Source organism: Urocitellus parryii, chromosome 1 (assembly GCF_045843805.1).
Source record: "Urocitellus parryii isolate mUroPar1 chromosome 1, mUroPar1.hap1, whole genome shotgun sequence".
Lineage (NCBI taxonomy): Eukaryota > Metazoa > Chordata > Mammalia > Rodentia > Sciuridae > Urocitellus > Urocitellus parryii.
Window position 1 is genome coordinate 167,111,266 of NC_135531.1, and position 16,358 is coordinate 167,127,623.

General features: G+C 49.2%; 2 protein-coding genes across 3 annotated transcripts; both read right to left on the reverse strand.

Moving 5' to 3' along the window:
• Window positions 1-421: 421 nt before the first annotated feature.
• C1H1orf35 (chromosome 1 C1orf35 homolog) lies at window positions 422-3,113 on the reverse strand. Its single transcript, XM_026379939.2, has 7 exons — window positions 2,628-3,113; window positions 2,467-2,512; window positions 2,302-2,384; window positions 2,159-2,231; window positions 1,941-2,023; window positions 1,189-1,323; window positions 422-1,021 (listed from the first exon to the last, which is right to left on the reverse strand). Exons 1-7 carry the CDS (start codon window positions 2,870-2,872, stop codon window positions 895-897), a joined length of 792 nt encoding a protein of 263 aa, XP_026235724.2. The 5' UTR covers window positions 2,873-3,113; the 3' UTR covers window positions 422-894.
• Window positions 3,114-5,199: 2,086 nt separating this feature from the next.
• Window positions 5,200-8,780, reverse strand: Mrpl55 (mitochondrial ribosomal protein L55). 2 transcript variants are annotated; one of them, XM_026379951.2, is made up of 5 exons: window positions 8,640-8,780; window positions 8,244-8,406; window positions 6,870-6,938; window positions 6,328-6,529; window positions 5,200-5,428 (listed from the first exon to the last, which is right to left on the reverse strand). In XM_026379951.2, exons 3-5 carry the CDS (start codon window positions 6,893-6,895, stop codon window positions 5,273-5,275), a joined length of 384 nt encoding a protein of 127 aa, XP_026235736.1. In that variant the 5' UTR covers window positions 6,896-6,938; window positions 8,244-8,406; window positions 8,640-8,780; the 3' UTR covers window positions 5,200-5,272. The 2 variants fall into 2 exon arrangements, with proteins under 2 accessions (XP_026235736.1, XP_026235737.1); XM_026379952.2 differs by having other exon boundaries at window positions 6,870-6,941.
• Between the last annotated feature and the right edge of the window lie 7,578 nt (window positions 8,781-16,358).

A 16,358-nucleotide genomic window follows, 5' to 3' on the forward strand; every position in this document is an offset into this window, starting at 1 on the left:
AGCAGCGTCCACTCAGGCTATCCATGTGCAGGGCTGAGGGCAGTGTACAAGTCAGAGTCCAGACCTCTAGAGGACAGCTTCAGGATCTGTCCTGGGCCACACCCAGCATTTTCAAGTTTCTTTTAGAATCAGCAGAACTAAGCATCATTAAAAAAATCCAGCCTGGGCTCTGCCCCAGGTCAGTGTACTAGTCTAGCCCCACTGGCAAGGCAGGCTAAGCCCCTGGGCAGGTTGAAGAGGTACCTAGAGGCTCTAGGTATCCCCACCACCTGACCTTGTCATCAGCTACCCAGCTGTCAGGCAGCTCCACACTACTGCTAGGCCAAGACCATACTGTGAATGCAAGGCCATTGCCACTGTCTCCTTTTAGTGGGGTTTCAGGAAACTCCACACTATCCTTTCATTCTTGATGACACACTCGTGTTTTAAGGTATTTATTAAAATACAAAGAGTGAGTCCATACAAAAAGGAATAGATAACCACACTTGGTTTTAACTAAGCCTCTGATGGGCCTGGATGGCTACACAGGAGTCTAGTCTCTGCAAGAGGCTCTTAGGCAGGTGCAGATCTTGTCTGGCAGCAGGCAAGACCAGGGATGGTTGTCCCAGAACCCGTTGGGTTCTATGGACTCCCTTCACAGGAATCTGGAGGGTCTCCACAAAGCAGGTTCCTCTCGAGTTGGCCAGCCAGCTCATATGGCCTGGCAGGCACAGTACACAGCCTTTGCCTCAACCCAGACAGGAGGCCTTTCCCTGGGTGGTCCAAAGGGCCAACAGGGTGGGAGGAGCGAGCTGGCACCCAGAACACATAGGGTCCAGTCGTCCTCTCATGCCCCACAAGGTACAGTGGTGGGCAGGGTCCAAGGCTCTGGCCTCCATTGACCCAGCTGCAGTCTCAAGCATCAGAGCCTCGGTCCTGACGTCTGTAGGATGGGCTCCTTTCACTGTCCCTGCTATGTCCCCGCTTCCTCCTCTTGCAGCAAGGGGAAGAGGAGTCAGAATCATGCCTCTGGTGCCCAAATCTGAGGAAACAAAGATAGCCAGACACATTCAGGGGAAGGACCCTGGGTGGGCACCCAGCTGTTAGATTCCAGGAGCCCCAGGGCCTTGCTCAGGAATTCCTGACTACTCCATCAGGCCCCAGCCAGCACTGGATCCCCAAAGCAGAGCAAGCTGACTGTGGGCTTACCGAACAGGAGAAGGGGATGAGGAAGAGGCATCAGCCTCTTTCTTGGACTCCTTGTCTTTCTTCATCTTCTGTTTCTTATGTTTTTTCTTTTTCTTTTTCTTCTTCTCCTTCTTGCTTTTCTTGTGGCTCTCAGTGCTTAAAAGTAAATATTTAAAAAAAGTCAGAGGCCTAGCATTGGGGTACAGGAGACAGCCAGCTGAGGGACCAGGGCAATCCCACCAGCAATCCACATGCTCCTGCACTGCAGTAACCAGCACCTACTCATGGCTTGTGGCTCTGTGACAGTAGTAAAGGAGCCTAAGAGGCTCCTCATTCACTGGGCCACATTTCAAGAACTAGACAGTAACATTCTGCCAATAGACTGGAGCATCCTGTTAGGAAAGAAAGCACTGCAGGACAGTGCCTGCTGGGGGTATCTCAGGTCCTACCACTGCACCTCCCACTAAACTAAGTGGGATATCCACTTTTCTGAAGTGACAGTTGTGCCCTCCCCATCAACCCACTTGGCTCCCCAATCTCTGTGTTGCCAAGCTCCTCTGGCCTCCTGGCAGGCAGGCCTGTGAGGTCAGCCTGGGACCAACCCAGGGAAGCTTCAAGGGCTGCTGGCGCCTGGCCTATGCAGGAAAAGCCCCCACCAGCTGTGAAGTGGGCTCTGTCTCCAACTGCGACCACTGCAGCCCCACAAACACTCCCCAGGGGACACATGAGAGACAGGCAGCTCCAGTTGCTGAGACTCAGGCCCCTTGCCTTACCTCGGCTCAGCCTCCTCCTCCGTGCGTGGCCTCCTCCTGGAAGCTGGACAGGTGCCCGGGCTGCTGCTGTCCACGCGGTGATGCTGCGGGGGAAGCAGTGCCGTGGGGAGGGGCAGGCGAGGATGTTGGGGCCTGGCCCCCCTATCCCCACGCTCTCCCCAGTGGCACCCCCCTGGCTCCCAGAGCACTAAGCTGTGTGCGTGGGGGGGGAGGGTTACCGTGAACACCGACAGCCCCAGTTTGGCAGCCTCCTTGTCCTCCCGGGACAGTGCCACGCGGCCGGCGGAACCACTGTGGGGACAGCGCGGTAAGGACGGCCCTGGACTCCCACCTCGCCCCCTCCCCGCCCAACCCACCTCACCTGGCGCTGCCCAGCCCCAGCAGCCGGTCCACACCCTTCTCCTCGGGGTCGCCTCCCTCCCGCTTGCAGATCTCCACAAAGTCCTGCAGGTACGGAGAGGACGGTAGGCGCTCGGCCGACTCTGACGGACCCCAGCCGGCACCCGGGGCCCTACGCCCGGCTTACCTCCTTGCTCAGGCCTGTGGGCTGTTTCCTCACGTTCTTGTAGCCACTACGAAGGCCATGGGTGGAATCAGGGGTGCGACCCGCCCCGCCAAACCAGGCCCCAGCTCCCCGCGGCTCCGCCCCGGTCAGCTAAGCCCCGCCCTCCAGACCCGCTCACTCACAGGGCGGCGAGCAACGCCTCGCGCTCCGCCTCCCGCACGGCCGCCAGCTCCTCCTCACGGCTCGGTCCTTCGCGCGGTGCACGATCCTTGGCGTACCAGGTGAGGTCGCGGCCCTTCTGCCAGCGGCCCACGGGCGCCATCAGCGAGTTGCCCAAGTAGTTCTCCCTCTGCTTGTCGGTCTTCACGTCCTCCCAGTTGAACTGATCCTGTCCGCCGCGTACGCCGCCACGGCTGGAGCCGAACATGGTGCCTGGCGGCGGGGCAACCACAGGGCCACCAGCGAGCGAGGAACACAAGACCGGACTACTCTGCCGATCCCGACGCGCGCCGTGACGTCACGCCCCGGCCGCCGCATGCGCCTGCGCAATGCATCACCGGGCCGCCTCCACTTCGCCCTACCACCAATCTCGTCCCAGTTTGCGGAATCGCCACGCCCACTCGGCCACGCGCGCCTGCCCACTGCGTCGTTCACTGAGCCTGAATTCCGCGCAGCCTCAATCCCGCTCGCTTGCGAATTTTCTTGCCCAGTCGCTTCACGCGCATGCGCACTGCCTTCATGGCCGCCGGGCCCGGAGTGCCCTGTGTAGAGGCTTGTCGGACCGAACAGTGCCTGTGCGACAGCCGTCATCAAGAAAGCCACTGTGTACACTACACTAGGACCCAGAGCGTCCCATGAGCTCCGGTGGCGGCAGTGACTGCGCCCAAGCCCGCCCACGGCGCGTGGGGGCGCCCCTGACCGAACGGACCCCAGGCGCAATGTTCCGTCAGTGTTGAAGGTGTTGCCCAAACCCTGAAGGAAGCGGCTCTGGTTGAAGCAGTTCCCCTAACACTGCGTGCCTGTGTAACTGCACACCACAGCCCTCTGTTGCAGACATCCTGCCTCGATTTTTTGTAGTTGAAGGACAGCATGCCTTTACTTTTTTTATGCGGTGCTGATGGAACCCAGTCTCTCAAGTGCTAGGCAAGCACTCTGCCACTGAGCTATAGCCCCAGTCCTATCCCCACCTCTTGCTGCCCCTTGTGAAGATAAACTGCAGCCCTCTATAACCAGTTTCCTAATAAATGCTGTGGACCCATCACTCTGGCAGTTAGTACTTCTTTCTTACAGATCCCAACCAACCCTATCTTGGGAAATTTAGGACCACTTCTTTTTGGGACTTACTCTTCCACCGTTTGGGGGGCCACTCCAGCTACAGGTTCAGTGAGGGAAAAACAGACACCCAGGGTCCTGTGGTTTTTCTTACCCAGTCTCTGGTACTTTCAGATAGGAACGCAAATAGACAGCCTCACCCCACCCCGCCACCCGCAATGGATTTACTCTACATATGCACTGAGCATCTACAGGGGCAACAAGTGAGGCACTGGGATAAACCCTGAGCTTGTGTCCTGGTTCTGAAGAATACACGGATCCCATGGGAGCAGAAGCTTGTGGCATGGGCAGTCTAGGGGAGACAAGCAGGAAGCAGTGGGCACTGGGCAGCAGTGTGGGCCATAGTAATGTGTAGAGAAGTCATCTGGCAGGCTCCCAGGAAAGAACTCTCAAGAAGGTAGGCAACTCCTGAGGGCCCCACTTCTGGGGCCAGGCTAGGTGTATGTGGAAGCTCAGTTATAGTGTTTGAACACAGTATGTGTGCTGAGTGTGGCCAAGAGGGGACAGGGGGTATGTGGCTGGGCAGCTATAGTCCAAAGCCATTAGCCTAAGCAACCTTGAGGAGTGGACACCAGTCACAATGAGAACCGAAACCTGAGACAGCCAGGTACAGACTTGAGCAGGATCAGGATCTCAGAGCACCCAAGACGGACAGGATGAGCAGAACCAGGACCTGGGATGACCCAGGACAGGCACAAGCCTTTTTTGTATCCTCCTTTCCTTGATGCACGTTGGCATCTGGAGGGAGTTAGATTTTACCTACATCAGGAGTACAGAACACAAGGTATGTGTTCACAGGCCTTGGCTGTATGTAACCAAACCCAGGTTGGACATTGCATGGTTCCCCTATCAGGGGACAGAGGCCCCTAGGTTGGGGATGTGCCTGCTCCTAGTGTTAGGGAGCACCTGTGAAGGGAGGCAGCTGTAGGCTGCAACCTAGAAGTTTCTGCCTCCCAGAGCACCCAGCTGGAGCAACAGCCCTGAGTGCTCCTGAGATTAGAAGGGATCTGAGAGTTTCTCAGAACACCCAGCTGGCGGTTTCTGGTTGCTTCCTTCCCTGGCTGCCCACATGCTCCGTGGCTTTGTAGCTCTATCTAAAACTCACAGATTTCACCTAAACCCATCCCAAACCCTCCAATCTGCTCTGAGCCCCACAGCCCCATCCGGCTCTGAGCTTTTATGTGTATGTCCCTGTTGTGTGTACTGGGGACTGAACTCAAAGGCACTCTGCCACTGAGCTACACTCCCAACTTTGAGACAAGGTCTTGCTAAATTGCCCAGCCTATCAAACTTGCCATCCTTAGCCTCCTGAGTTGCTTGGATTACAGGCCTGTGCCACCACACCCATCTTGAGTCTGTGAGAGGTGATGAGCTATTATGCTGGGCACACACCTAAAGGAAGACACTGACAAGAGGTGGTGATTTCAGGTACATGCAATTTACAGAAAGATGTCCTTCCATCCTCAGACTGTCCTCAGGCAGTTTCAAGCCACTGTCACTTCTTAGTCTTGATCCAAAACTGTCTGTAACGCTCTGTGTCAAAGTCATCAGCAAACTCTGGTTCTTCCTCCTTGTGTCTGACCTGAGCCTCTCGTTTCCGGATCCTGGACCGGCGCTCCTCAGGAGACAGGGTGTCCAGGTCTAAGGGCATCTGAGTGGGAGAGAAGCCAAGGTGTGCCCCCATACCTTGTTCTGAGAAATAGAACTACTGAGTTGATGCCACTGAGACTTACAGTTGCCTGTGTCTTCCGCACTAAGCTAACTTAATTATTTTTTTCAGTGCTGAGAATCAAACCTAGGTCCTTGTGCATGCTAGACCATTGCACTTCCAATGAGCTACATCCTGAGGCCAATTTTTTTTTTTTTTTTGTACCAAGGATTGAACTCAGGGACACTCGACCACTGAACCACATCCCTGGTCCTATTGTGTATTTTATTTAGAATCAGGGTCTCACTGAGTTGCTTAGCACCTCACTTTTGCTGAGACTGACTTTGAACTCACTGTCCTCCTATCTCAGCCTCCCAAGCCACTGGAAATACAGGTGTGCATTACCTGGCCTCAGTCCAATTTTTATACATTGTTTTTTTCTCCCTTAAAATCTTGTTTTTCTTTGTGTGTGTACGTGTGCGCGCACGCGCGCGCGCGCTATACCACCGAGCTACACCCCCTGCCCTTTTTGAGACACTCTTGCTAAAGTTGCCCAGGCTGACCTCAAACTTGTGATCCTGCCTCAGCCACCTGAGATGCTGAGATTACAAGCCTGTACCACCGCATCCAACTAACCTTTCATTTTATTAGGAGACTTTTTTTTCTGCTCCACTTCCCCAGATTTGGTGTTTTTAAAAGACAGTGACGTACTTACCCTATCTGGTAAATGGAGAAAATTCTGGTCTAAACCATCCTCCTCTCCTCCAGCAACCTGTCCCCCTCCTCTGGTAGTGCATTACAATGACCATGCTACACCTGTCATCATTCAGTGGCCAGAGGTCCCACCACCATGGTTCAGCCTCCATCAGGGCCCCTAGCAACACCTGGTGATAGATGCTTACTGTCAGCATGCGCCGTGGCTCTCTGTAGCGGATGTGGATGGTGGAGCCGTCCTGCTTGACCAGCAGCACTGGGTAGAGGCGTGCATAGGCCTGGCGATGTAGGCGAGTGAGCACAGCCCTGCTGCTGTCAGCCAGCCAGGAAGATGTGTGCAGGCAGCAGAGCCTAGGGGCAGCTGCCTTCACAGCACTCTGTTGGAGCAGGCTACAGACAAACATGAAAGAGCTGGTCAGTGGATAATGCTGGGGCAGAGAGTACCAACATGGTCAGGCAAGCCAGACATCATGTTGTCATGACAGAGAATTCCCCAGCTGCCAGAGACGCCAGCAACACTTGGTGATCCACACCTAGGGGTCCTTGAGGAGCTACAGGCCATGATGGAAACAGCTCTGGCCCCACAACCAGGAAAAGGCAACAGTGGATGATTGAGGGAACATGTCTCCCAGCACTGATGAGCTGACAAGGACAAGCAACTTAACATTGTCCTGTCCTGGTGAGAGGTGCCATGGCAGAAATCCTAAGGGGCCTGAAAATGCATGCTTACCCAAGCAGGTTGCCCACAGCCGCCATTCTTCTTCAGGGACTTGGTCAGTCACTGGCTCTGGTGTGTAATCTGCTAGCCAAGGAAAGGAGAGAGTTCTACAAAAAGGTTTTTCTATTTCATTGCTCTTCATAAAATCCTGACCAGGAATGAGTCACTGACCCATGTAGGTGTCTGACATGCATACCAGGTTGTTCCTTAGTATATGTGGGGAATTTATTCTAGGAGCACTCAACAGATACCAATATCCATAGGTCTTAGGTCCCTCATACATATGGTAGTACTTGTATATGACTTGTACATATGTTCCTAAATACTTTAGACCATTATAAAGCCTAATAGAATGAAAATGCCTCATAAGCTATATACTATTTTATTTAGTGTATACTAAGGGAGTGAAAACTTCTCAAAACTGTTGATCTTAAGGACTCTCTTGCTAGCAAACTTTATATTTTGGGCCTGAACTGTGCCTTCAATGCAGTTGCTGAGAACAGCTTGCAAGTGCAGAACTGAAGCAGTTTGTGCAATCAGTTTCAACTTGCAGGAACTAACTTTATTCTAATTGAGCACACTGGGGTTCTCCCTGTTGAAGCATGAAGCAGACCACTTCTTAGAGCTGGTAGGCACAATTTCACTTTGAATCATCTGTGCCATTGGTAAACTGCCGTCAGTTGCAGGTGGGCACCTGCATTTCAAGTGAGTTTTCTGAAAAAAGTCTGATGAATGGATTTCAATGAAATTTGGGGAACTGACTTCTCAGGAGGCCCACTATCCTCCTTGAAGTCGGTGATCCTAAACACACCAACTGGTAAACGTTCACTGTAGACTCAAATGTTGTTTTTAATATTTTAAATCTATGGTTGGTTCATTCCTTGGATAGAGGGAAGAGTGATCACCAAGTCACTTGCCAATCTATCCCACTAATTTATTGGTCTTCTTGAATTGGAATGTCCTGTGAGGAGAGGTGAGTGAGGGGAGAGGTGGGGTTGTGGGGATGGGAAAGATGGGAGAATGAGACAGATGTTATTACCCTATATACATGTATGATTATGCTACTGGAGTGACTCTCTCTGCACCATGTACAGCTAGAGGAATTAGAAGTTGTGCTCCATTTGTGGACAACATGTCAAAATGCATTATACTGTCATGTATAACTAATTAGAAAAAATAGAATAGTTTAAAAAAAAAAAGAATGACCTGTGATTAACTTTCCTAAAAGCAGCTACCAGAGCTTTACTCCGGAAGCTCTTGAGTCAGACTCTGTGCCAGGGCCCAGGCTCACCCATTCCTGTAGGTTAGAGCCAGAGCCGAGTTTGGCTCAGGCCTTGATAAGGCACCTGCTAATTTTCACAAAAAGCGAGGTGAGGATTAGCATACCTGCTTAAAGAAGAGAAAGGAAGCACAAGGCCGCTTTTCCTCTGCCCCAATTCACAGAGAAGTCTGCACGGGCGTCCGAGGTAGAGGACAAGAATTTCCAATACTCGGAGTCGAGGACTCGAGACTGCACTCTGGGCGCCAGATTTCTTTCCGCGCTTCCTTTCTACTCAAAGAAGGGAAGGAGGGAAGGGGTCCTGCTGCCTCCAAAATGAAAACCGCGCTCCTCACCTGCTACGCCCACGACCTCCCTCCCCCGGCCCGGGAGTCAGCGGGCAAGCCCCCTACCCACTCCGGGTCTCCCTCCCCCCGCCCCCGACATAAAGCAACGCGCTCAGGACAGGGCAGCGCCGCCCGCTCCCGGGTCCGCCCCGGCTTGCACGCCGCTCTGTCTACAACCTGCGGTCGCAACTATCTCGGCGACGGCCCGAAAGGCCAGCGTCCGGACTCCGCTGCACAGGCGGGAAAGGGATTGAGCACAGCGAGACCCGGAAGCCGTCGCAGCGGCCGGCCGCGGACCGTGCGTCGCGCCGCACTGACGAGCGGGGGCGGGGCCGGCGCGGCGGTGACGGGTTCCACAGGCGGGACGAGGGCCGAGTGGGCGGGGCCTGTGCGCCGCCGCGACGTGACCCGGGCTGGTGGACGCTGCGTCGTGACGTGCGCTTGACAGAACGTGCAGTTGGGGGGCGTAGCCTGCAATGCCCTGAATCGACCCGGCCAGTGAGCACTTGCTGGGCTGTCCTGCGGTTTGGGACTCCGCCCGCGGGCCCGGGCGAGCGAATGGACACAGGCCAGGAGAGAAAGGCGGCCTCTGGGAAGGGCCGCCGCCCGCCTGGCCGTAGACTGGAGGCCCGGGTGGTGTGCAAGGCCCTTCGGGGACGGGAGGCTGGTCTGCAGGCCGGAGCCCGTGTTGGTAGATGGGCTTGGATGGTCGTCCGCGGTGTGGAGCCACGCAGCGACGCCTCCACAGAAACACCTTCCAGGGCTCACTGGAAGGTGGAAATGACGCCCGCCCACTCGTCCACTCCACGAAACGTAACTCTTGGCTGGACGCTGGAGACTCCAGCCCATGTGTGTCTCTCTCACTCCCCCCCCCCCCCTTTTCATGGGCGGTGTCAGGATGCGCTTTTATCTGTTTGTAGTCAGGCAGCAGAGCTTCTAGAAATTCAGAGGCTCAAGCCTGGGTGCTTCAACTCTGCCCTGGTCTGTTCTGTCTGGTCGGGTATGAGTTCTTGTTTCTGGCGGTATCACATCTTGTCTCTAGTTATGAGACCCAAGAGCATGGTCCCAGCATCAGCTTCTGGTGCAGCAGGAGTGTATGGGGGACAAAAGTGCTGTGGCAATGGGACACAAAATCCCATGTATCTTTTTTTCATCTGGAGGTTTATCTGTAGTCTTTAAAATAGCCTCCATATAAAGGTGATAAACATGTCTCCCTGAGCCACATAAGCAAGTTAATCCAGCCTAATGAGGCTCAGGGACCCTGATTTACAGCCAGTGAGTCAGCCGAGGTGAGGAGCTTGGGCTTGTGACTGGCACCTGAATCAAGACATCTTTGGTACATCAGAATAGGTCAGGGAAAAAGATATTGATAAACTTGTCTCTAATACCAAGAAATTTTAGCCCAAGCCTTAATATGCTTCCTATTTTTTCACTGCTTCTTGTTATTCTTTGCCACGTTTCATAGCAGAGGACTGGTACAGCCTTTAAAACTTCTTTACAGGAGCAAATCCAGAATCTACTGATTTCTTTCAAAAGAACACATCAGATACCCCAGCAGTTTAATTCTCATGAATACTCCAGCCATGGAAGTTTAGTAGGACACAAGCGAATTCAATGAACAGAAGAAATATCTTGAGTTTTGGAATAGTTGGTGCATTGCATCAGTCAAGGATTATGAAACCTAAACTTCCCATTGTAAACAGGAAGCGGGATGCAAGTCCCACCATAATGTATTGCCCATTTACTGTGTAGACCAAGAAGACTCTTTTTCTGATGCCCACATTCCCAATCATAGAGCCAACACTTGGAGGTTCAACAGTAACATCACAAATTATTCCTCCAGTGATGATGAAAAGACACCACCAGAGCATAAGCCGCCTTGGCTGTGTGTGTATGCACCCAGGTGGCTTCTCGGCTTCAGGTGGGACATTTGAGCACTAAGAAGGGACTTTGTACAAAGTCCCCATGTTGGTAGCTGCCCAGGCAGTTCCCAGGCCTCAGTGGTTTATTTTTTCTGCACACACTTTTATGCTCAAGAACAGACTGATTGCTGGGCATGATGGTGCATGCTTGTAATCCTAGTGATTGGGGAGGCTGAGGCAGTAGGATTTTAAGTTCAAAGCCAGCCTCAGCAACTTAGTGAGAGGTTGTCTCAAAAAGGGCTGGGGCATGACTCGGTTAAGCACCCCTGAGTTCAATCCCTGGTACCAAAACAGACTGGTAACCACTGGAAATATTTGGGAGCCCCACAAATAGCACCCAGTGTCTCCGTAGTACTAACCTCTTGCCCTAGCTCCCCAGGGTGGCCATGAAGGTACAGCCCAGAAACCAACACTACCCCTCTCAGAGAGCCCACCTGGAGAGTCCAGCAGAAGCTCTCTTTATTGGTGGGATTATATATGACCTGTCTTAGCATCTCTGGGAGGCTCTGTCCATACCATGCAGCAGGCAGAGGGCCTTCGAAGATCTGTCTCCACATCTCTGAAGGACGTTGAGCGGGACTTGGAGGTTCTGAACACTGAAAGAGCTGTGAGGAGGGAGATGCCCTCCAGACCCTTCTGTGCCCTCATAAGCTGAACGCTGTATAGATCCCAGGCAAGGGTCACTCCCACCATTGCCTATAAAAGCAACTGCTAGCTGCCCACACAGGGCTGCTCCCAGTGATGGGACAGAGATCTGCTAGCAAGCACTATGGGAACTATAGTGTCAGGTCCTGTACTGGACACCTGTTTTACTGCTGGCCTGGGTTTGTTCGAAGTGTTTCATAAGGTCAGGGAAGACCTTCAGATAGTGTGTGTGTGTGTGTGTGTGAACCCAGGGCCTTGCAAATGCTAAGCAAGTGCTCTTAACACTGCCACATACCCATCCTTTATTTATTTGTTTGTTTATTTGAGGCAGGATCTCACTATGTTGTGTAGGCTGGCCTTGAACTCGTGGTCCTCCTGCCTCTGCCTCTGAGGTAGCTGGAATTGCAGGTGTATAACAAAACACTCAAGGCTGGGTTAACTTTTTTTTTTTTTTTTTTTTTTTTAGTATTTATTTATTTATTTATTTTTCCCAGCGGACACAACATCTTTGTTTGCATGTGGTGCTGAGGATCCAACCCGGGCCACACATATGCCAGGCGAGCGTGCTACCACTGGAGCCACACCCCCAGCCCTGGGTTAACTTTCTATAAAGAAATTTTTTAGCTCACAGTCTCAAGGCCAGGGCACATCAGCATCTGCCTGGCCCTGGAGAGGAGTCTGTGGTGGACATGTCACAGTGGCAGGAGTGTGCAGAGTAGGGACTTAGGTTCACAACCACCCACCCTCATAGCACTTCCCAAAAGAGCAACAATGTGCTCAGGTGGGGGTAGGGCATTAACCCCATTAAAGACCTGACTTCCTCCCACTAGGCCTCACCTCTTAGAGGCCCCTCCACCTTAGCACTTTCACCCTGAGGGCCACATGAACCTTGGGGACACACCACAATTCCCAGAATTGGGAATTCCATTGTAAGAGAAGGCCACCAATGTAACTTAAATGGATTCCAAATTTCACCTTTCTGGCACCCAGCCAGTTGTTTTGTGCAAGCTAGTGTCCTCTCAGGCTCCTAAGTGTACTTGTTCATACAGTCCTGTGGTGAGTCTTGTCTGCTGTCATTGCCAGTGTGAAACCTCTGGGGCTCATGGGGCATGCTACAGCCTGGTTACCCTCTCAGTCAGGGCTCTCCTACAGTGCAACCTGACTGCCTCAAGACCAAGTTACAGGGCTAGGATGCAGTGCAATGGCAGAGCACCTCCCTGGCATGCCCAAAGTCTGGGTCCAGGCCCCAGCACCACTCACACACACAGAACACAGAACATGGAGCCTCTGTGAAATTGATCTCTAGTGCTGGATGCCTTGCTGCATGTCTGTAATCCCAGCTAACTGGGAGTCCAAGACAGGAGGATCACAAATTCAAGGCCAGCAGGGGCAACTTAATGAGACTCTGTCTCAAAATAAAAAGGGCCAGGAATGTGGCTCAATGGTAGAGGACTCCTATGTTCTATCCCCAGTACCACCCTCCCCCCCAAAAAAAAGTACTTTTCATTACTTGAAACCTTAAAATGAAATTAAATATCTGGATCATTTCTAAGTAAAGTACCAAAACATAAATTATTAAGCATAAGTTGACACACTGTGGTGTCTTATTTTCATATGGTAAAGGGAAGTTAAATATATTTAGGTCTGTTAAACATGAAAATTTGTTTCAAGTAGATTATGAAATAGTGAATATTGATCTAAGACCAGCTTTTGTGAGTATTCACTAGAAATTAAGGTTAACAAGAGTTAAAAATTATATGTAATTAAGCCACTGGAAAGAAACAACTATGTTCAAGGAAAATAAAATGTTTGATAAGGTAAGTTATGAAAGACATGTTTTTGTCTTTAAAAAAGAGAGCTATACAAAGTTAAAATTTTATGTTGTGTGATCAAAGCTTGGATAAGGTGGATTTATTAGGTTTTATGAAAATTAGCTTTAGTATTAATTGATGCAAAACTGGAATTTTGTCTTTTCTGTTAAAAATGACAAAGTTTTCTTGGAGTATTGGGCCAAGAAAGTGACAGGTTTTTGTTTTCCTGTTAAGTAATGGCTGAGGAAACACTGCTTTTGTGTTTTATCAAGGTAATTTTTTGTGCTATGTGTGATCTTTTGTTATCTTCCATTACTATAGTAAGTCTTCTCAACTTTAAAACAGCTAAACTTTGGGTGGGGGTTATTATGTTTTGCTCTTCTGAAGATGAGTATTCAAGGCACGTGTTCTACCACTAAGCTATACCTTCAGTCCAAAGAAGAGCTGAGTGTTTGTTGACAATCATGTAACCTGTTGAAGTTTTTTGATCATCCTGCTGGTTAAATGGATTACTGTTATTTCACAATGACTTGTGACCCTGTTTTGATCAAGTGTTTTTATGCTTTTGGACATTGTTAACAAACCCTCAAAATCAAATTATAAGTTATCTTTTTTGACTGGGAACTAACTTTGGGATATTCCAGAGAGCTCCTGAAATACCCATAAGAGATACAAAACCAATTAGGCATATGTGAAATATTACATTATTTATAATGCACTGTTAAATAATAAATGGTGTTAAATCTTCTTTGAGTTGGTATGGACATGTTAATTTGTTAAAAAAAAAAAAAAAACTGAAATTCCTAGCTGGGGGAGGTGGTACATATTCCTCATCTCTGATACCAAGGAGGCTGAGGTAGGAGGATCACTGTTTCAAATACTGGGAGGCCTCAAGAAATCAGACACATGCTCAGAAGTGGCTGGGAAGGCAAACTTTACTTCTGCATTAGGGTGTGCTACTGAACAAGTCCATCAAGCAAGCACACCTGGATGGGCAGTCACTGTTTTTATTCCTAATGCAGCACAGCCCCTGGCTCTGACAGGAGGAGCTCAGGTCACAGTCTACACAATTGTCTAATTTTAAAACTAGGGAGGGCAAAAGGAAGGTCTAGAGTTAAAATGGCTACAATTGGATCTTATATCCCAATTAAGGCTAAACACTATATTCTGAAAATGGACCACCAGACTTTCTACTTCTCACAACTTCCCCTTTTTTCTTTTTATTCCTTTTGGTCTCGTTTTCATTTTTATTCTTCTACCCTTTGGTGTTGCCATCTATCCTAAATATATATATATATATAATTTTTTTCATATTTATAGATGGACACAATATCACAATACCTTTATTTATTCTTATGTGGGGCTGAGGATTGAACCCAGTGCTTCACATGTGCAAGGTGAGCACTCTACCACTGAGCCACAAACCCAGTCCTAGACCTATGAACTACTTACGGTGGAAACGCCCATGGTGATGAGTTCTCCCCTTTTTATCAGTTATAGCTGTCCCAGTTATCAGGAGCCCATAGGTGGTAAGGTCCTTTCCAGCTCAGTTGAAGCTTGTCTTTTTTCCAGGTCTTGATTAAAATCAAGTCATATATTACTCAGCAATAAAAAAGAATAAGGTCATGGCATTTGCAAGAAAATGGATGGCATTAGAGAAGATTATGCTAAGTGAAGTTAGCCAATCCCAAAAAAACAAATGCTGAATGTCTTCTCTGATATAAGGGGGGTGACTCAAAATGAGGTTGGGAGAGAGAGCAAGGGAGGAAGATTACCTCTAGAAAGGGAATAGGGGTGGGAGGGAAAGGGAGGGAGAAGGGGAATAACATGGGTGGTGAAAGGAGACTCTCATCATTATACAAATACATGTATGAAAATGTGAATTTGGGGGCTGGGGATGCGGCTCAAGTGGTAGCGCACTCGCCTGGCATGCGTACGACCCAGGTTCGATCCTCAGCACCACATATAAAATAAAGATGTTGTGTCTGCCAAAAAATAAATATTAAAAACTCTCTCTCTCTCTCTTTAAAAAAAAATTTAAAAAAAAAAGAAAATGTGAATTTGGTATCAACATACCTTTTATATAATCAGAGAGATGATAAATTATTGTATAATGTGTATTAAGAATTGTAATGCAAAATAAATAAATTTAAAATAATAATAATAATAAAATAAAAATAAATAAAATCAAGTCGTGAGGCTGAAAGTGATGACTTGTGAACTCTAGGAGTATGAGCAGCAGGTCATAATAAGCATACCAGCAAAAGACAAAAGCAAAACAGACACAGATCAAGTCCACCTATGCAAGAGGTTAGGAAGATTTGTAAGTCTCAAATTCACTCAGAACAAACTTATGACTTTGACAGAGCTTTTTGTGATATTTATCAGGCACTCTGTAAAAACCCTCCCTTTGCAACCTCCCAGTTATATTCACTTTCAGGACGACTGACACAAATTTTCATCTCAAGTAAAAGAGCCATTGTCTTTATCCTTTAAGTGTCAGGCTGTGTTTTGGTCACATTCTCCTGCCAGGTGTCTAAGACCAAGTTGGTCAGAAGTGACCTCTTTCCTATCTACTGTTAGTGCCAGCTGACTTGTCAGGGATTACTCTTGATAACTTGTGAGAGGCCTCTTGGCTCCTTTAGCTTTCCTCTACCAGTTATCCCATCTACCAGGATGGGTCAGTCTTTCGACCACATGTGGCTTCCCCTGGGAGCATCAGAGGCATTTCCTTCTCCAATAACCCCCCTCTTTGCAGAATGTAAACTGCCTATCTAGCTTCCCATTCTCTAGGGCCCTTTTGAGTCCCCTAATCAGCGAGTCAGAGTGGCAGGCCCCCTAAAGGCATCCTGTCATTCCCTGGGCCCTGGCTACCTTAGAGGATAAGGGTGAAAAATTGGCTACTTTTTCCTTGGCCCTTTTACTTCTTGGCTTTGGTCTCTAAGTTTCAGTTTTTACCATCTAGTGGGCTGGTTTCTTCAGTCTTAAAGCAGGAGGACTAGGTTTTAGCTTTCAGTATTAGTGTTGGGAGTCTGTAGTATATCCTGTTTGTGATATAGGTGAAGGCTCATTGTCTCAGATTAACTCAGTTTGTTCTAATACAAGTATGCTTCTGCAAAACATAGGCAACAGTTTTAAAGTTTTACAAGGAAAATATAAAATGAAATTAAAAAGAGCAAAAACATAGTTTATATAATAGCTATGAACCAAGAAACATAATTTTTATAACCCTAAACCTTTACTTAGTTATGTATTATATCCCCTATTTAGAGATCTCAACAACAACAAATCAACCTCTTGAACATAATTTAAGTGTGTTTAATTCTGGCCTACTTTGGAGCCTTTCTCATATGCACTAGGGTGAGAGGCAGAGCCTTATCTCAAATGAGGCAGGGCTTGACAAATCTTAGCCAAAATTAATTAATTCATTCTCTCTCTCTCTCTCTCTCTCTCTCTCTCTCTCTCTCTCTCTCTCTTTTTTTCTTTTTTTCGTACTGGGGATTGAACTCAGGGGCACT